This window comes from Mytilus edulis, chromosome 12 (assembly GCF_963676685.1).
Source record: "Mytilus edulis chromosome 12, xbMytEdul2.2, whole genome shotgun sequence".
In the NCBI taxonomy this organism is placed as follows: domain Eukaryota; kingdom Metazoa; phylum Mollusca; class Bivalvia; order Mytilida; family Mytilidae; genus Mytilus; species Mytilus edulis.
In genome coordinates, this window is record NC_092355.1 from 66156546 (window position 1) to 66178131 (window position 21586).

Sequence of the window (21586 nt, forward strand, 5' to 3'; positions counted from 1 at the left end):
TATTGATCAACTATGTCGCACTGTTACACCATTGTCCTAGTATGGATATGCTTGTCCCAAGTCAGGAGCCAGTAATTCAGTGCCTATCGTTTGTTGTTGTGTTTTCGTTCATTTTTTCGCACATTAATTTGGCTGTTAGTTTCCTTGTTTTAGTTGTTTTACTTTTGTCATTTTGCGGCCTCTTATACGTGTAGCTGACTATGCTGTATAAGTTTTGCTCATTGTTGAAAGCCGTACGGTGGCCTATAGTTGTTAAAATGTCTGTGTCATTTGGTCTCTTGTGAAGAGTTGTCTCATTGGCAATCATACTACACCTTGTGTTTAGTACAAATTAAGTATAAAAAAATCATAGACAGTCTAGAAAAACAAGAACTTTTGTGATGTCAAAAGCACAAAGTATCTGTAGGACCATTAGTGGTCATAACTTAGATTATATGTAGTTTCCATGGGTCCATTAAATTACACGTCAGTATCACATTTCTGTGTTCAGTGAGCTAATACATAACGGGAAAAATGTAGTTACAGTGTTAGTCTTAAACTTTTTAAAATCTCATGCTAGATGCCATATGTTCAGACATTTTTGTTTTTAAAAAGTATTTATCAATCAGTTAAGTTTTTGTTGTTGAGCAATACAATTTGTGATTATGGCCGGATCAAAGATATTTCAAAGAGGGTGTAGTTCCCGATAATTGAATTTATACTGACGAGCGGAGCGATGCGAAAAATAATGTGGACGATTATACGCTAAAAATTTGTATAGATATTGTGGAAAACATGAGATTTTAAAATTATCTAGGGATCGAAATGGGGGAGAACGCCCTTTAACCCTGTATCCTCGAATGCACGTTTAGGATACATGGACAAAACACTTGTCCCATACATAAGTATAGGTTAAGACGAAAAAGTACTATTTGATAAATATATCAATGATATGAATGTCTGCACACCTCAAATTATCTTCAATTTAAAAAAAATAGTCGAGTACACCTTTTACATTCGGTTGTGTTGGAATCTATTTTAAACGCTAAAAATCGTAAAACAATAAAAAGGCAACCTTCTCGCTTTGGAATTCATTATTTTATTATTTTCATGCTAAATTTTGTCTTGGTAGTTTTTGAAATTCATAATTTGAGAAGAACTGAAATATGGGTCAAGTGTAATGACAAGAAATGATGGGTGCATTTGATTACAAGTTGCTATCTTACTTATTCCATTATAAGATTTGTGTCAATAAAATCATTTAAAGTTTAATGACCAAGAATTTAAAGATTGAAAAAATAGTTGGGATGATTTCTACTTAAAGTATATTCCAGAAAATAATGAGTGTTCAAAGAGCAATACATGCATGCAGTGCATGCTCCCCTCCGTCATGCTTCAGTGCAATAGGACGAAATACGTTGAGTTAGGTCGGTTATGTCGAGTAAAGTCATTTTATTGGAAATCTCTATTAACACGAGACCCTTCTGATCTCAATTTTCTTATGTTATGTAGAAAGTTCATTAATTTAAAGATGCAAACGAGACAAAAAGAAATTTGGTTAATTTGCCTTTAATGTTTACAGAGGGCTTAAAGTGCCAGTTTGATATTTAAAATAGTATTAGTGAAAGCCTAACTTAGACCCCGTATATGACGGTGAGAACCAATGATCTTTCACTGTCAATAAAATTTAATGAAGTTTTCGGATGTATATATATGAAGATGGTATCAAAATTATTTTACGAAAAAAAAACCTTCATCTTCGATATCTACATAGCGCTTTAATTGTCTTTGTTTGCCTTTTTTAGCTCACCTGGCCCGAAGGGCCAAGTGAGCTTTTCTCATAACTTGGCGTCCAGCGTCCGTCGTCCGTCGTCTGTCGTCGTCCGGCGTCGTTAACTTTTACAAAAATCTTCTCCTCTGAAACTACTGGGCCAAATTTGACCAAACTTGGCCATAATCATCATTGGGGTATCTAGTTTAGAAAATGTGTCCGGTGACCCGGCCAACCAACCAAGATGGCCGCCATGGCTAAAAATAGAACATAGGGGTAAAATGCAGTTTTTGGCTTATAACTCAAAAACCAAAGCATTTAGAGCAAATCTGACATGGGTAATATTGTTCATCAGGTCAAGATCTATCTGCCCTGAAATTTTCAGATGAATCGGACATTCCGTTGTTGGGTTGCTGCCCCTGAAATTGTAATTTTAAGGACATTTTGCTGTTTTTGGTTATTATCTTGAATATTATTATAGATAGAGATACACTTTAAACAGCAATAATGTTCAGCAAAGTAAGATGTACAAATAAGTCAACATGAAAAAATGGTCAGTTGACCACTTTAGGAGTTATTGCCCTTTATAGTCAATTTTTAACCATTTTTCGTAAATCTTAGTAATCTTTTACAAAAATCTTCTCCTCTGAAACTACTGGGCCAAATTTAACCAAACTTAGCCATAATCATCATTGGGGTATTTAGTTAAAAAAATGTGTCCGGTAACTCGACCAACAAACCAAGATGGCCGCCATGGCTAAAAATAGAACATGGGGTAAAATGCAGTTATTAGCTTATAACTCAAAAACCAAAGCATAAAGAGCAAATCTGACAGGAAGTAAAATTGTTGATCAGGTCACGATCTATCTGCCCTGGAATTTTCAGATGAATCGGATAATCGGTTGTTAGGTTGCTGCCCCTGAATTGGTAATTTTGAGGAAATTTTGCTGTTTTTTTGTTATTATCTTGAATATTATTATAGATAGAGATAAACTGTAAACAGCAATAATGTACAGCAAAGTAAGAACTAAAAATAAGTCGGTATGACCAAAATAATCCATTGACCCCCTAAGGAGTTATTGCCCTTCATAGTCAATTTTTAACAATTTTCTTAAAATTTGAAGATTTTCAATAACATTTTCCACAGAAAGTACTGTTATAGATAGAGATAATTGTAAGCAGCAACAATGTTTAGTAAAGTAAGATCTACAAACACATCACCATCACCAAAACACAATTTTGTCATGAATCCATTTGTGTCCATTGTTTAATATTCACATAGACCAAGGCGAGCGACACAGGCTCCTTAGAGCCTCTAGTTTTTCGAAAATTCAGATCAAAGGGCACAGGGCGATGTTTAGCCAAGGCTCAATGTGCTAGTGTGATATTCGAAATATATCGTGAATATCTACCTTAGATATTGACGACTTCAAGTCTAAACCTCCTGATTGCACTTGTGCTAATTCCCAATTCACATATTATCATGCTGGCCACGTTATTACCGGTGACCTCAACATTGTTAATAACATTTCTCTACGAAATGTGTAATCGAATGGTCCGAAATATCGTACGCCTAAATCCATCAATTAAAAATACAACTTTAAAATGTTGATGGATTCAGTAGAGGATTATGCCAGGCAATAGGCTAAGCGCGAGAAGGAAGACGTAGATACTCTTTCCGAATGGATTAAGGAATTGAGGTCGTTGATACAAATCAGAATTAAGAAACTGAATGGGTCTATCAATGCCCATGCTACGTCAATCTTTAAAGACACAAATGTCTTTGATTTTAAAATACCAGAAATCAATCGGTCTAGATCTTTAATAAAATGTGCAAATTTTGAGAGTAGTAGGTAAATCGTGTGTAAGAATTTTCATTTCTATATAGAAAACGACATGTCTAGTCATATTTATGGTGATATTTTACAAAACAAAACCGAATATTTTTTTTCCATCTTTGCCACATAAGGGTAGGCAACTTAAATGTATGGGCTGATTGTTCAGATAAAGTTACTTATACTGTTGCCTTTATTTATACAATAGAATGTTTAAGGAATGTTTACCCTTTTTTTACTTAATCTGTAAGTATAATATTAGAGCTATCTTCGTATATTTTATCTCAAAATTTTATGGTGTAGGTTTCGTTTTTATAGCAGAAACTTTGGTTTTCAATGCATTTTCTATACAACACCTCTGTCAATTTTGCAGAACCTGTAGCGTGAAAATAAGCCCTGTGATCCATTTTTTTTCTTTTTTTTTCTTTGAAAAGCAAGATATAAACTATGTTTTGGCAAATTAATAAAAAAAAATCTATGGACTATAATCTAGACACCCCCATCTACCTAAATACATATTTTCCTGCTCTGAAATGATTTATATAGTAAATATGTCTTCATGAAGCATTTTGTAACTGTAGTCATAGTTATACTTAATATACAAGACATCATGATAATTCGTTTAAAAAAATACAATAATATTGAAAAAAATCAACATGAATCTACTGATATCAGATATATTTCTGATATTGGAGATCATATCTTTAGAAGTGAAAGATAGACTTTTGGCTTATTCATCTTTTATTTTTCAAGTTAGAAAAAAAAATGTTGATTTTACTTTAAAAGTATCGTTTTGAAAATATAATATCTATTTACATTGCATGTGTAGAAATAATGTTACTTGCAGTGAAAAACATAACAGTTCTTTGTGCATTGTATTGTGCATGATATTATAACTAAAGATAAACGAACCAAGAATATTATAAAAATACTCGTCTTTTCATGGTTCATTCATGACAACACCATAAAATAATTACAATCAATTAAAAGTTATCTAATAATTTAAATAGTTTATTTAAGTATATTCATGTCATTGTCATAGCGTTACTCAGAGGTATATAAAAATCTCGTATACAACATAAACATGTTTTCGTTCGCATAGGGAAAGGGAAAAGGGAATAAAGATAGAAAACATTTTCTAAGGATGATCACATGGTTATGACAGAAATTAACACATTTTTGTAATCTCCAAAGCCTTTTCATGGACTTCTCCTCATGATGACACCTCAAAAAAACAAGATACCTTCATACGTGATAAGTTATATGACAAATAAAGTACAGTAGTATACCGCTGTTCGAAATTCAGAAATCGATTGAGGAAAAAAGAAATCCGGGTTTCAAATTTAAATTGAGGTAAACTCATCAAATATAAGAGGAGAACAACGACACAACAGAAACACAACACTAAAATGCAACACACGCATAAACAAACTATAATATAACAACTGCCATTTCCTAACTTGGTACAGGACATTTTAAAGAAAAATGGTGGATTGACCCTGGTTTTGTGGCTAGTGAAACCTCGCACTTAACCAGACGACAAAAGAAGCGAAACAATCCACTTCGAAAAAGGTGACACTGAATGACTTGCTTTAATTTATAAAAAAAAACAATTTAACTTTTCAAAGTCAATTATCAATAGTTCAACACATTTAACATATGAAATGTTAAATCCGATTGTTGTCTTAATATTTTAAAACGTTTGCGTTTTAGGATTTACTAAGGATGAAATTTTACAACATTACAAATCTGTCCTTCTTTCTTATGGTATCAACATCAAAGAAAACGAACAAAATGTACCGTCATTATACTGGATACCAAAACGTCACAAAGCTCCATATAGAGAACGCTACATAGCTGGCTCATCAACATGTTCAATTTTACATCTTTCTTAGTACTTACCACTATTCTTTCTACAGTTAAAATGGCCTTCAAAATTATTGTGATGATGTATATTCAACCAGTGGTGTTAACCAGATGTGGATTCTCAAAAATTCGAAAAATCTTCGATCATAATCTTTGCAATTATGCAGCAACATAAAGACTGTTGATTTTTCTACGCTTTACACTACTATTCCCAATGCTTAGTTGAAAGATAGAATTCACCATATCCTTTAACAGAGCTTTTTCTTTAAAAATGGGAATAGAAGATACAAATTCCTTGTTTTTGGGACACATTTACCAGAAAATATACGAAAGATGATTTTATCATAATGCTGGACGTTTTGATCGACTATTTATTTGTTGAGTTTGGAGGATTGGTATTTCAACAGACAGTCGGCATTCCAATGGGTACTAATTGAGCACTCTACTGGCCGATTTGTTTTTGTACTCGTATGAAGCAAATTCAGTCAGAACCTTCTAAAAGACAAAAAGAAAAAAGCACTATGCGAAATTCTTTTATTTTAGTTTCAGATATATTGATGATCCTATTATAAAATAACTCATATTTCAGTAAATACTTAAATCTCATATATCCCAGTGAACTTGAAATTAAGTATACTTCTGACACTAAAAGAACTGTTTCATACTTTGATTTTTGCACAGATGGACTACTTCACACTAAAATCTATGACAAACGGGACGATTTCAACTGCCAGTTATCAATTTCCCATTTCGCAACAGTAACATACCTTCGTATGTTGTTTACACATATCTCAGTTGATACGTTATTTTTGTGCATGTTCTTACTATACGGACTCCATATAAAGAAGTGTGCTCCTTACGCAGAAACTGCTTCAACAAAAATATGAGGAGGAACGATTAAAAATGACACTCCGTTAATTTTATGGATACCATCATAATTTTGTTTATCCATACGATGTGTCTCTGTCAAAACAAGCTAAGGAAATTTTTACAACGCCTAAGATTGTTGCTTGCCATTTAAGTCGTCTAGTCTTTTAAGTACCGAACGTGACCTATTCCCGAAATCGACTATTTTGCTGAGAGTGATTTCTCATTACTATAAGACGTGTCAAGGTACTTTGCTATCAAACATTAGTTTATTTAGTTATATTGTTGTATTTGTAATTCTGATCGGATCTTGTTAAATGTTTTATCGTTTGTAGTTGTTATCATATTTCTTCTATATTCTATTCATATGTAAAAGTAAAGATTATTAGTAACCCAGTTCATTTATAACATTTTAGTTCTTGGCAACTTAACATATACCAATCAATTGTTTTATAGCTTGAGTTAGAAGAAATACCGACATTGCTAGGAAATACAGTTAATTATCTAATGCTCCAATCCCACTAGATCATGATCGCACCACACTTACCGCGATCTAAAATAAATTCAGATATTTGTGAGGTTGCGGTATTAACGGCATGAAAATGTAAATGTTCGTTTCAATGACGTTGCTACTACGCTCTTATTACACTTCTACCACGATCCCGGTACGATTATACCACATTCTCACCACGCTTATTCTGCGACCTCACTACGATTATCACCATCTTAATACGGTCATCACGTCCTCACAACGACCCTACCACACTTTATCTGATTGCAACACGATCTTACCACGCTTCTTCTAGGATTATACAGATGTAGCACGCTCTTACCACGACCATACTACGATCAGACCACGTTCATACTGCGATCTTCATCGCTCTCAGCATTTACGTCAACATCGTGTCTCATATGAATACTGTATTATTCCTTCTTTTTCTCATTGATACGTAGAGTTTCTCGTAAAACATCGTACTTATGAAACCAAAATCTACGTTATGGTAAGTGTAGAGGTAGAGGTAAATGGAAATCTGATAGTAACGAATCATGATCCCGAAGATATATGTCGGACTGACCAATCCAACCTGTATCTAAACACATTGCTGGTCAATCAACATCAAATGATAATGCTTTAGTGAACGATCATAGTAGGATTAACATAGATTTGTTAAGAATAAGTGAGCCGTTGGAGATAAAGGACAAGAGGTTCAAATTACATACAGAAAAACAAAAGCTAGATAGCTTTTATAAATTTTATATGACAATGACAATGCATGAGTATGATGATCGTGGTCTAAACGAAGTCGGGTCATAAGAACGGCGTGATGAGGACGGCATGGGCGTGCTAAAATCGTTATATAGTCTTGAACAAGGTGGTATAAGCGTGGTATAAACGTAGTAAAGTCGCAGTTGAACGTTTTCTGTCGCTCTTAGCACCTGATGGTCGAAGTGGGGTCGTAGTAAAGTCGCTGTGAGATCGTACTGTAGTCCGGTCATGTAATGATGTTATTTTAGTGTTATATTTAACATTGTCATTGAAACCCGAGGTTTGGCTAGCCGCAAAACCAGATTCAACTAACCATTTGTTCTTAAAATGTCCTGTTCCAAATCAGAAAAATAACAGTTGTTATCTTATAGTTCGTTTCTGTGTGTGTTGCATTTTAGTGTTTCTGTTGTGTCATTGTTCTCCTCCTATATTTGATGTGGTTTCCCCAGTTTTAGTTTTTATCTCCGATTTTTTTCTCTCAATCGATTAATGAATATCGAACAGCGGTATACTACTATTGCCTTTATGTATCCCAGTTTTTGACAACGTCCATGTGTCATTTTGATAATGTTGATGTGCAACGTATACACAAGTTATAAAAGAGTTAACTGAAATTAAGCAGCAATGGACACTTTAGCAAAAAAAGATTTATAATACATAACAGTTGCATCTATGACATGAAAACGGTAACTTTTCGTCATAACAAAAAGTTATATGCCAAGGGAGTTAACTATTATTGTTCTGAATAGACTAGCATACATCTCGTTTTACAGTTTGTTGAATTATCTCTATCAAATGCTTTAAATATTAGATGCAGCTGATAGTTTATAATACATTATAATATATATGTTCCTGTTATTAAATTTTATATACTGTATATACATTTTTTCCTATTTTCAACTTTTGATTATGAACAAAACTTCTCTAATAAATAATACGAACTATGGGAAAAAGGGAGGTACATTTTTATTTTTTTATTTTTAAATAAATGAACATCTTATAGATCTTTTTGCGTTCCAACTTTCATTATGATATATACAGTTGAAAGGTTAATAAGTACACAATACTAAGCAATATATGCAAAATGAAGCTTTCCGTCGTTTTTAGAACATTAATGACATGCCCCAAGTAGTAAGTGTTGTCAGTGTTCTTTATTTTCTTCGACATTTTTAACATAAAATGTCGTCTACAAAAGACTGATCAGGGACACTCGAAACAAAAATGTTAAGGGCAAATAAAGTTCAAAGTTGAAGAGCATTGAGGACCAACAATACCTAAAAGTTTTGCCAATTAAAGCTTAAGGTAATTTATTCCTCAGGTAGAAAAGCCTTAGTATTTAAAAAAAATGAAGTTTTTGTAAGCAGTTCATCTTATAATACTCGACATTAATATTAACCAGTATCGACTAGACACATTTATACTCCACCATTCTGTTGCAACAGCCTTAACCATAACGACTTTGTTTTCTAAATTCCAATATTAAATCATTCTTTGAACGTATACATTGTATTACTTGAAACCCAGATGTGACCTTTCATCCTGGTTATATAGCTTCAAATTTAGTCTTAATTATCTAGTTTAGGGGTAGCGTGAATTCAGTTGACCAATGAGATATAATTCCTCTGGCAATTGAATTCACACACTATTTTATTGACCCTTTGCATAAGAACTCCCCATTACAAATCACAAAGCACATTGAAAAAAATTATCATGTTTTGTTTCCTTAAAAATAGCGAGCAAGGTAGACATCAATACACATAGCTTGTCTTTTGAAATTAGTGAAAATTTGAAAATAAATAGCAGATGAGTTGTAGCAGTAAACTTTAGCGAATTATCTGAATATTGTATGTTTTGACATGTATCAAACTGAAGTTGGAAACAGTAACGGTGGACTATTGGCAGGGAAAACATTTTCTATCTTACATGGTTTTTACTGATAAATTCTATTGGCTTATCCTTTTATTCTTTAAACAGTGAATTGATTACTACGTATTTGTAAAGTTGCGAAAATTTCAATATCACTAGCTGAATCAAATCCAGTGTTACCTTCCTTATCCGACACCTGAGTATTCCAACATGTTTAAGCCCTGCTTAATCCGACATTTTGTTTTGGTTCCCCCAGTGTGTGGGATTACACAGCTTACACTGTACTTATACTTTTTGCACTTTCAAAACATCAACCATTTCTAAATATGTGTACTTTAATTATACCAACGTATACTGTAAACTGTCTTAATTTGCAGTCACTATTTGTGTAAAACACTTTCAAGTTTTTTTGCGGCGATTTAATTTCGCAATTCAAAAAATTATAGATTTCTTCAATTAAAAGACGATTAGTGTTTTGCATTTTCTTTACAATTTCTATCCGCGTTATTTTTCTATTCGTCAAAATGAATCGATATAAAAAATTAGTTGGTGTAAAGTATACAAATGAATTTCGTCGTTCATTTTCAGTTACAGACAAAACGAACAAAATGATGCGTTTTACAGGTATCTTCGATACAATTGGACAAGTTGATCATATCGCAAGCAATTGTAGTACAAATTAAGGTTTCAAAATCATGTGGCTTGGCCTTATCAAAATTAAACTGTTCATAACAAAAATTTAAATTTTCATATTTCGTGAAAAAGGATGAAAACTAAAAGTAAAAAAGTTATATACATCCCATCAGATTATATGTTCGTATTCTTTCAAATTATAGTCCAAGGTCGCTGAGCTTCACGTATTTCTAGTTATCATAAAGTACATGGACGTGGCAGCTTTTTCTGAAAATCGAAAGCATGACATAAAATGTCTATAGTTATATAATATTTTTAGGTAATTTGACAAATTAATTGATATTTAGTATTTATACATTAATTACACGCAGAATACACCGTCTTGCTTCAGTGAAAATAAAACGTTACGTCATTAGTTCAAGGTCCAATGTTTAGTACTTTTTTAACCATTCATACCGTTTTGGTGAACGCTTTGAAAATATTACCTAGAATGCATTTGATTCTAAAACGTCGATTTATATCTATGATGATGATGATCTCCTATATATCACAGAATTTAAAAGTTGATATTAACTTCCTACTGATAACTTCGAGTTTGCTCTATATCTTTTTTTTTTTAAATTTCATAAACAAGAAAGTCGAAAAATTGTTTGGAAAAATTCATTTCATCGAAAGGAGAAATAAAAAAATGGGGAATGTGTCAAAGAGACAACAACCCCACCATAGAGCAGACAACAGCCGAAGGCCACCAATGGGTCTTCAATGTAGCGAGAAATTCCCGCATCCGGAGGCGTCCTTCAGCTGGCCCCTTAACAATATGTATATTAGTTCAGTGATAACGGACCTCATATTAAACTAAAGCATATATTATGATGATGTCAAAAGATTAACAAAAATAAAACAGAAGTTTAACATCAGTGAGGCAATTCGCATTTTTGCGATACAGGGAGAGTTGCTCGTATAAGACCACTTTCAATATCTGGTTTTAATTGATACAGTTATAGAAAACGTTTTTAAACATAATTAAAGTAAAGTCCAAAGTTGGAAAGCACCGAGAACCAAATTTTGAAGGTTTTTAGAAATACAACTTAGGTAATCTATACCCGATTTCAAATATCCTTAGTACAATGTATTTCTGTATATCTGAACAAAATACCATTTTCGTGCCATGAATAATTGTAGGTATTGTTTATGTGCATATTTACGTCCTTGATTGTTTACTACATGCAATATCATTCAAATAACCTTGTAAACCAGACACCGCTATACGTCATGTTCACAACATATTAATTTTTAATAAAACGACAAACTGTTTTGAGGGGTTTAATGAAGGTTTTGTCTAGAAGATGATCGGAAGGATATTTGTTGCAACGGGATAATTATAAGAAAAGATCACGTTATTCTGCTGAAGACAATGATCACATAGGTTGTGTAATATGGTGTTATTTTGTTAATGTATGCATTTATAAATTTGAATTTCGCTCTCATCTCCTCCTTTAACCATTTTCTTACCTTTATGGTGATAGGGTTCTCTATAATGTATTAATAGTTTTGAAGAAGTCAAGTTCGATAAATACACCCACATTATTAATATCTTGAAACGCAGTTTAAGCAAATTTAAATAAAACGCACTTCATTTGATTTTTTCACTATTTATAAAATCAAAATCCGATTTTAATAATGCAGGCATATATTAAGTTTAAAAATAGTTAATGGCATTATCGTCAGCATGTTTAATACTGTTTGTCTTTTTATACATGTTGCATGTAACATAGAACTCACAATTCAAGTTCTTCAAAAAAAAAAAAAAATTGATAGCAAGTGCATAGACATAAAGTATTTGAACAAACATGGTAATCTACCTAAATAAAGGCAAAAATAGTATACCGCTGTTCGAAAGTCATTAATAGATTGAGACAAAAAACAGATCCAGGTTATAAACTAAAATCGAGGGAAACACATCAATTATACGAGGAAAACAACAAAACAACGGAAGAAACATTGATGATATTTAGAATAGAGGTATAATAAAAAAAAAAAAGGCAACTGTCTTCAAATTTTTGTTGTAGTCTGTAATCTTGTATTATTTTTAAAAGGATAGATTATTGTGAATAAAATATAACAGTCATGTGACTTTTGATTCAGTACATAAAAAACAAAATGCATATTCTTTCGTTCGAAATTGAAAAACTAATTATCAATAAGATAAATTTTAATCACTAACAAAAATAAGTTGATGTAGTATGATTGTCATGGAGTCGACTCTCCACCAGAATTGAAATAAAGCGGAAGCAAGTATCTATAACCTCATAAGGCCTTCAACAATGACGAAAAAAATCATACATTTTTGTACATCGTATAGTCAGATATAAATAGCATCGACATGAAAAACGTAAAATCAATTCAAAGGAGAAACCAACAACCTATATACGGGTGCCATATACGGTGCAAGAAATGCTTACCCTTCCGGAGCACCTGATTTCACTCCCGGTTTTTAGTGGAGTTCATGTTGTTTTTTATTTATTATTTATAACTATTGATGTAAATGTCTTTTGGTTTTACTAGTCTTTGTTTACCCCTTGGTTTTGATTGTTATTGTTCTGTAACAAAAGAATTGCAGAACTACAAACATGACAGACATGAACCAACGACATCCGCTGGTGTTATTTGTCAAGTATGTAAAAATAATGTTCGAACAAATCAACAGCAATTTAGATTAATTTGATTTTTTAAAAATAAATATAGCATATACGTTAACATGTGCGATTGCTGGTTTCCTGGTTCATATCACAGTCTAAATATGCATTTTGCAGTCTTTTTCCGAAATAAATACTACTCCAATTGCTCGCTAATGGGGGGTGGGTGGATTTAGGGAAGCTATTTAATTCAAATCATGTTTTAAATGATTATATTATAATGTATTCCAAAGTATTCGTAAGACTTATCATAAACTGAGTATTCCATGTATTCACACCACTAACTTGTACATTTTAACTAGTATGTCTTTTTTGCACAATATCAATAGTTTAACAATGCCAAACATGTCATGTTATTCACTTATGTCTTGCAAAATGAATGCATGCACTGTAGTTTGAACACCAACAAGATCAATACAAAATTTATAAAAAAAAAGTGCTCGGTAATGTACTTGCACGACGGTCTTGTGAGAAATGGGGATTATTTTGTGTAGCCATCTCATTAAGAATATATATCATTCAATAACGCACAGTATTATAACTTCACTCATGTTAAGCATGTGCTGTAAACATGTAGCAGCCTTTTAAAAATAAAAATACTGTATGTACTTTTCATTAATGTATGGGTGGCTGAAGACCGAGATGAACAGATTAAGATTTATTTTTGGAATACATTATCTACAAACCATTTAGTAAGGAAAGCAATTTGTAAAAAAAATGTGGCAGACTTTTTCTTATCTTTATTTGTACATTCACAACTGCGCAGTTTTCTGAAGGTTATTTTAATTATGAACGTTTTCAAATACAATTTTGTGGTATAAATAACATTGTTGTACAGAAAAATTTACATTTGGAGAAAAGTGGAGTGGGAGTGTGCTGATTTTCTACTCACAGTAAGTTTCAAAATATTTTCTAGTCCTTGTTTGTCGATATTTATTATTCACATTTCAAATTAAGTATATATATGCAAAAATAATTCTATCATCGATTTGAAAGGACAACACATATCTCAGTATAATTTATTTTCGCGACGTCAAACTGTGACATATCGGAATAAGATGAAAAGAGGAACAAGGAAACCACTTGTTGAAGATCGTGCCTAAATACTGAAATATGTATGAAAATAATTTGTACCAATTTTATGAAAAAATCACCGATGTATATTTTTTTTTTTATATTAGATATAGTTTTTTTCCCTTTAAATTAATTTAATTCAATTTAATGAATTAATTATAAAAAAATGTTACTTATAAATGATCTTTTGAAATGCAGATTTTTCAGCTATTTTTGTAAAAGAATCAATTGTCAGAAACGAACATACTGTTGATTCATTATTTTTCGTTAGATACCACTTTTCCTTTGTTTCGTGGGTACAGGTTTACCACAAAATTAAAAATTCAGCGAATGAAAAATTGTCATAGACCTGTATGTTGACTTTGGCAAAATCACTAAATTCAGCCTTTAGTTACGAACATTTTAGTTTTTTTTACGAAAATTGATATCCACGAAAATAAATGAATCAACAGTATCGATTCTATATATATAATGTCATGTCAAATTAACTTTCAGCAAATTCTTCAAACAGCAATTAAAGATGATTCAAACAAAAGTGCAGACTTTGGTTGTTTTGTTACTTGTTGTTTTTATAGGTAAGTTACTCAATAGTGTAGACTTGGATGTTTGGTTGCTTGGTGTTTTTATAGGTAAGTTACTCATAAGAACGAAAGTGCAAACTTTGGTTGTATTTTTTTTTTTGGTCGTAATTGTAGGAAAGTTACTCAATAGGGACTTATGTGCAGGCCTTTTATAAATTTCCTGTTGACAAAACTTTATATTTTTCGAAAAAAACTAAGGATTTTCTTATCCCAGGCATAGATTACCTTAGCCGTATTTGGCACAACTTTTTGGAATTTTGGATCCTCAATGCTCTTCAACTTTGTACTTGTTTGGCTTTATAAATATTTTGATTTGAGCATCACTGATGAGTCTTATGTAGACGAAACGCGCGTCTGGCGTACTAAATTATAATCCTGGTACCTTTGATAACTATTTGGATGGTTTGTTGTTTGTCATTTTTGTAGGAAAGTTACTCAATAGGGACTAATGTGTAGGCTTTTGTTGTCTTATTGGTTGTCGTATTTGTAGAAAAGTTACTCATAAGAACGAAATTGCAGACTATGGGTTTATTTTTTGTCGTAATTGTAGGAAAGTTGCTCAATAGGGACTATTTTGCAGACTTCGGTTGTTTTGTTGCTTGCCGTATTCGAAGTTGAGTTACTCAATAAGAACAAAATTGCTGACTATGGTTGTTTTGTTGCTTGTCGTATTTCATGTCTTTGTTGGTAAGTGTCTCAATAAGAATGAACTTGTAGACTATGGTTATTTTGTTGCTTGTCTAATTTGTATGTTACAATGACTGTTTGATTTGTTTACACATCGTTGTCAATATAATGGAATTTTGTGCGACTGCAATACAAGCGAGAGGTTTATCTAGCTGTAAATCTAAGTTAAATCCACCAATTTCTACAAAAGAAAATACATGTACCAAGTTGGGAATATGACAGTTATTATCCATTCGTCCGGGTATGGTGTGTATTAACTTTTGATTTTACCATTTGGTTAGGAACTTTCCTTTTTGTATTTTCCTCTAAGTTCAGTATTTTTGTGATTTTACTTTTAACAGCTTGAGATCGAAAATATACGTGTTCACTTAACAATGTAAACATTGACACAACCTAGAAGGATTGACACAATAAAGTATTTGCATTGAACAACGAAATGCTGAATGCGACAGATTAACAATCTACGCATAGAAATTAAACTTCTTTCCATAGTTTAAAATTAAATAAATATTATTCCATATCGATCTTCACTCTTCATTGCAATTTTTCGGTTTTTTTTACCCATTGCATTGTAAGTCTGTTTTCATTAAATTTGTTGGATTATCATTTTGGTATGTTCTGCACAAAAAAATTGATAAATGACACTGACGGAAAAACATTTTAAAGAGATGAAACGGTCCAACGATGACAAAAATATGGGAAAAATGAAAACTATTGATGAAAAAATTAGAAATGAGATTGAAAGCTGTTATGAGATTGTTTAGGTATGGCCCTTTTTAAATACCAACCCAAGATTATAGGAAATAGTTTAAGCACTCCCGAGGACATTTGAAGACTAAATTCATCATTGTATCGGACAAGGTCTGATGTATTCCGGTTCCCATGTTCCTTTCTCCTTTGTCTTTTCTATAACCTTGGGATGGTATTTAAAAATACCTTACCCCAAACAACAGAAATTTGGTATAATAACAGTTTTGAATCTAATTTCTAATTTGTTCATCAATTAGAAATCAACAAGTATACCTTATTTAGGGATTTCAAAGGGTCACAGAACGGTAGTTATTTATCCAACAACTCATTTAAAACATACAATCCAAGATTTAGATTGGTAATTCATATATTTCAATTCCTTTTCAGGAATGTTGGAAGGATCGCAGTATAAGAAACACAGTAAGTTGATTAAATATTATATACTTTAACGGATGTACTTATGCCAGGTTTAGGAATTTGTGTCAGATATGCGGATTCCTTGTTTTGTTACCAACAAACCAGGGTAAATTATTTCCCCCAAAACACTAATTTCTCTTTTCATATGACTTTAATTGCTCGAAAATGTAAGTTGGCAGTTGTAAGGTGACAGAAAAAAGCAAACGTTTATAGTTTACATTGGCACTAATATCGATTTTGTCATTAGCAAATTAAAACATAACTAAATTGTATCTTCTTTTGAGGCGGGATGTATAGAGACACAGACACGTTAATTTTTATCTCTATAGCAGTCGCTCCTCACTATCCTACTACCTGTCGATACATTTATTTTTGGCATTGCACAAGTCATGTCTTCTCTGACTGTTCATGACGTTAAAATACTAAATCCCTGGGATGTGTTTTAGTTGATTTTAGTCTCTGATGCATGATTTTTTTTATTATTAATTGTTTTTGGCTTTTAACTAGCTGTCAGTAACTGCAAGTACTCTCAAATCGTATTTTCTTGTTAATTCGACCTGTTGATAATGTTTATAATGCTTTTTTGTTGTTTTATATTTATATGGATCTTGTTTATATTCCAGCTTTGATTATTTGGAATATCACTTCTTCTTACTGCATTTATATAAACTTCACGATCTACCTATATTTTTTTTTAAACCGTTTTTTTTTCTAAAGTGAATATTTTCGAAGGGTTAAATATTTCGCAGTGGTGTCTTGACATGGCTTTGTTTGGACTTGTTTGTTTGCTTTTTTGCCTTGAATGTTTGTCCCTAATATTTTATTAACTGTGCACTTGCATTCAGATATCGCAGATCAAATTTATTCGTTTATAGTGTATTAATGTACGTTTTTTTATTGAGTTAAGCCTGCCAATTGATATTTTATCGTGTGTTTTTCTATGTTGTGATGATATGCTATTGTTTCAGAAAAAGGGAGAAGGTTTGGATCCATTAAAACGTTTAATCCCACTGCAAATGTTTGCACCTGTCCTAAGTCAGGAATCTGATGTACAGTAGTTGTCGTTTGTTTATGTAATTTATGCGTGTTTCTCGCTTCTCGTTTTTTTTAATTTTATATAGATTAGAACGTTGGTTTTCCCGTCTGAATGGTTTTTCAGTAGTAATTTTGGGGCCCTTTATAGCTTGTTGTTCGGTGTGAGGCAAGGCTCCGTGTTGAAGGCCGTACATTGACCTATAATGGTTTATTTTTTTAAAAATTATTTGGATGGAGAGTTGTCTCATTGGCACTCACACCACATCTTCCTATATCTATATAAAATAATTTTATAAATGGTTTCTATTATTCCTGCCGCAATTTACTAGTTACAGTTTTTATCTCTTTTCTAACTGGTTTTATAAACGTTGAATGCTCTTGTTATATCTATGTCTATATTTTCAGGAATGTTTGGATTGCAACTAATTAGGGAAAACAGTAAGTAAAATTAATTTAGTCCTCAAAACGTATCCATTTTTGTCTCGTTTTTTTGGATGACTACATTTGCAAAAATGATGGACATAGATACTCAACGCTGTACAAACTTGCTAAACATTTAGTATCGATTTATCCACTGTCGGACTGATCATTCTAGATACATATGTATATATTGTTTTATTAAAGTGCAACCTGATATAACACTATAATACAAATATGAAACATATTTCATGCCAGCCAGGTCTTCATAGGTTTATGATGCACCGTACTTTTAAAGTTCTCATAGTTATCTGTTATAAGTATCAAATATCAAAGCAATGTTAATCCTGTTATATAAGTGGTTTTACCTGCGTGTTCAAAATGTCATACAATTTTTACTGTCCTTTCCTAAAGACTGTGGTTACATGGCAATATCTATCAATAGTAATTATATTGTTTTGCATCAATAGAATATTCTGAGTTAAAACCCATCACGACTTCACATGGTCTTGAGGAAAGATGATAGTCCGTAGGAAATGGACGATAAATGACTGACCCGTGTTAAGAGAGAACCATTTTTTTTCTTGCCTGTGAACGACAGCCTTGTAAATTTTGAAAAAGAGCAGGGCCATGCCGCAACAAGGCAGCACTCGCACCCGCAAATAAGAAAGGGATTAATATAAGTTGCAATAACATGTTTCCCAATCCATTGTAAATCAATATGTTTAAACTAATAGCAAACGATAGTTTAAAGATCAGCGGTAAACAGTTCTAATGTGCATTTAATCATATAATGTTTTATGCATTTCTGAATTTTATAATACAAAAAAAGAAGATGTGGTATGATTGCCAATGAGAAAACTCTCCACAAGAGACCAAAAAGACACAAAAACTAACAACTATAGGTCACGTGTGTATCGAATTCTAAATTATGTGATGTTCACTCTTCAAACAAAACGAAGATATCATGCAGAAAATGCAAAAGTTACTCAAGTTACGTCTACGGAAAATTCTGACTCAATATTTACTTTTTAACCTCACATGTTATTTTCCATTTCAGGAAGGTCTGACTTAGACAACTTGGACTTTGAAAATCAAGTTGATTCGTCAAAGCGTGTTGCGAGTGAAAGCCGTAAGTCTAAATATATGTGTAGGACTCAAATGTATGGCGGGTTCCAAATCTATGGCAGATTCCAAATCTATGGCAGATTCCAAATCTATGGCAGATTCCGTATCTATGGCGAATATGACGTTACAAGTAAAATCTGTAACATATATATATACTAAACGTTTTGCTCCTTTTGAAGGCCGAATAGTGACTTCAAGTTGTTTATTGATGTGTCATTGTGTCTCTTGTGATGAGTTGTCTCGTTGGCAATCATATCACATTTTCTTATTTGTACAAAAAGTATGCGTTTTATGTCCTTTTTGGTTATTAAGCTTGGTGTCTTGCGCTTAATAAGAAAGTAATAATTAAGCATATCATATTATTGTTAAACAAATTTACTTTTAATTTGTCATGATAATCAAGAAAAAGCTCAATTACAGCATAAAACAGAAATAGAAATAGATTGCGTTACTGTAACGTAAGCTGTATTTTGAAAACACTTCGTATCTGATGAGTTTTTTTAAGTCATTGTGTGGGCACACAGCTTAATTCCATGATGTTTATATAAAGAATATTTCTATGGTGCGGTAATCATCTTTACAAGCCAATTTACCGTATAATAAAACATTCAAAAGGTACACGAAGTGATTCGCAATTTGCATTTTTATCTTATCCTTCATGTTCTACTTAAGAAAAGCTTGTACCAAGTCAGGAATATTACAGATGTTAACCATTCGTAAGATGTGTTGTAGGTTTTAATTTTGGGATTTTCGTTTTGAATTTTCCTCAGAGTTCAGTATTTGTGTCATTTATTTTATATATATATATATATATATATAACCTTAAACAATGCAAACCATTTAACAAAAAAACTCTTGTAATTCTGTTAAACTGTTAAAATGTCTTATAAATATACGCTTCAGGGAAAATAATTTAATACAAAAGGGTTGTAGGTGCAATACAGATGGCACATTCAGCTAAAAATATATTACGTGAGGGACGATAAATTATCCTGGATAAGTAAACATATGATTCAGACAAATCTGTAAACGCGGGATAGAACCCGAAATGCAAAGGTACATGTAGCGCGTTATTATGAAATGAAAAAGGTATTGATAGAATATGAATAGCATTGAAACATATTTGATACATCCTCAGAAATATTTGCAAAAAGTATTAAAGCAATATTTCTGTTTTTCTTATCAACATGTATGTTAAGATCACATGTGTTTTTACAAAATGTATTCAATCTTTGATTTTTTTTAAATTTTTTCTTCTTTTTTTCAGCACCATTAAATGTAGCGTTCACTTATCGAATTTCTAAAGATACAGGAATAATTCCTGATGATGGTACAGTCAAGTTCGATTCAAAGGTTTTTGATAGTACAGAGAGCTACAATCCAAATACTGGAGAGTTTATCGCGCCTGGATGTGGCATGTATGTGTTCATGCTTAATATTCGTTCGAACCAAGGTAAAACATGCTGGGTTGATATCATTAAGGATGGCGATAGTTTGGCAACCGCCTTTGCTGAATCTGGTCCGAAATCGCAACTTGGAGATACCACATTTGTTACTATATACCTTGAAAGGGGAAACACAGTATGGGCTAAGAACCATGGCTACCAGGGAACAGTCTGTACCATTGATTTCTATTCTAGTTTTGCTGGATTTCGTCTGTTTTGAGCTATATCTTTTTTGTGACCAGACAACTGTATTATTGTAGCTGTGCATGTAACCGTTATGTTTTTTAATCATAAGTCGATCAATCAATTTGTTATAAACTTATTTAGGGGCCAGCTGATGCACCCCCCTCCCCCTGATGCGGGATTTTCTCGCTGCGTTGAAGACCAATTGGTGGCCTTCGGCTGTTGTCTGCTCTTTGGTTGGGTCGTTGTTGTATCTTTGATATATTCCCCATTTCCATTCTCAATTTCATTTATATTTTGAAATTGTATTCAGTACACAGGTAAAATAGCTACGGACGTTTTACGTCCGTAAAAAATCCGTAATACGTCCGTATTATACGGCACGTCTACGGACGAATAGTACCACGGACGTAAAACGTCCGTTGCTTCCCATCCGTAAAACGTCCGTAATACGGATATTTAGTACCACGTCCGTAATACGGACGTTTAGTACCACGTCTGTAATACGGATGTTTTGTACCACGGACGTATAACGTCTATTATAAATATGCATTATAATATATATATATATTATAGTATATAACACACTTATTGTAGTATATATAACACACTTATTATAGTATATAGTATAGTTTGATTTTTATGTTACAGTTGCAATGTATTGCTGAAACTTTTGATGAAACTGTCAATGATAAAATGCTATACTTTTTTTTAAGGTGATGATACTTTTTATTTGCATTTCCTTATATCATGTATATAGTCTCCTAGTGTTCTATCTAAAAAAAATATTCTGATGCAATACACATACAAGGATTTTGTCATAGAACTTTCTGTCATACAGTGACTTGTTGTTTATTGAATATTGATGATATCTTTTAAACATTTTACATAATATTTCAAGAGTGGTCTTTGGTTTATATTTTGCTTTCATGTATTAACTTGATAAAATAAGGCTCTTATTTTTCTCTTTTTGTCATGTCCAAACCTTTTCACAACACACTATATAGTTCATTTTTTTCATTGTTGGAGGACATATGGTGACCTATAATAGCTCACTATATATATATATATATATATATATATATATAT

General features: G+C 32.2%; 1 protein-coding gene across 1 annotated transcript; it reads left to right on the forward strand.

Moving 5' to 3' along the window:
• Positions 1 to 13602: 13602 nt before the first annotated feature.
• Positions 13603 to 21391, forward strand: LOC139498952 (complement C1q-like protein 2). The gene is made up of 6 exons (XM_071287546.1): positions 13603 to 13673; positions 14350 to 14429; positions 16260 to 16292; positions 17730 to 17762; positions 18802 to 18873; positions 20137 to 21391. The coding sequence occupies exons 2-6, from the start codon at positions 14375 to 14377 to the stop codon at positions 20532 to 20534; spliced, it is 591 nt and encodes a 196-aa protein (XP_071143647.1). The 5' UTR covers positions 13603 to 13673; positions 14350 to 14374; the 3' UTR covers positions 20535 to 21391.
• Positions 21392 to 21586: the final 195 nt, after the last annotated feature.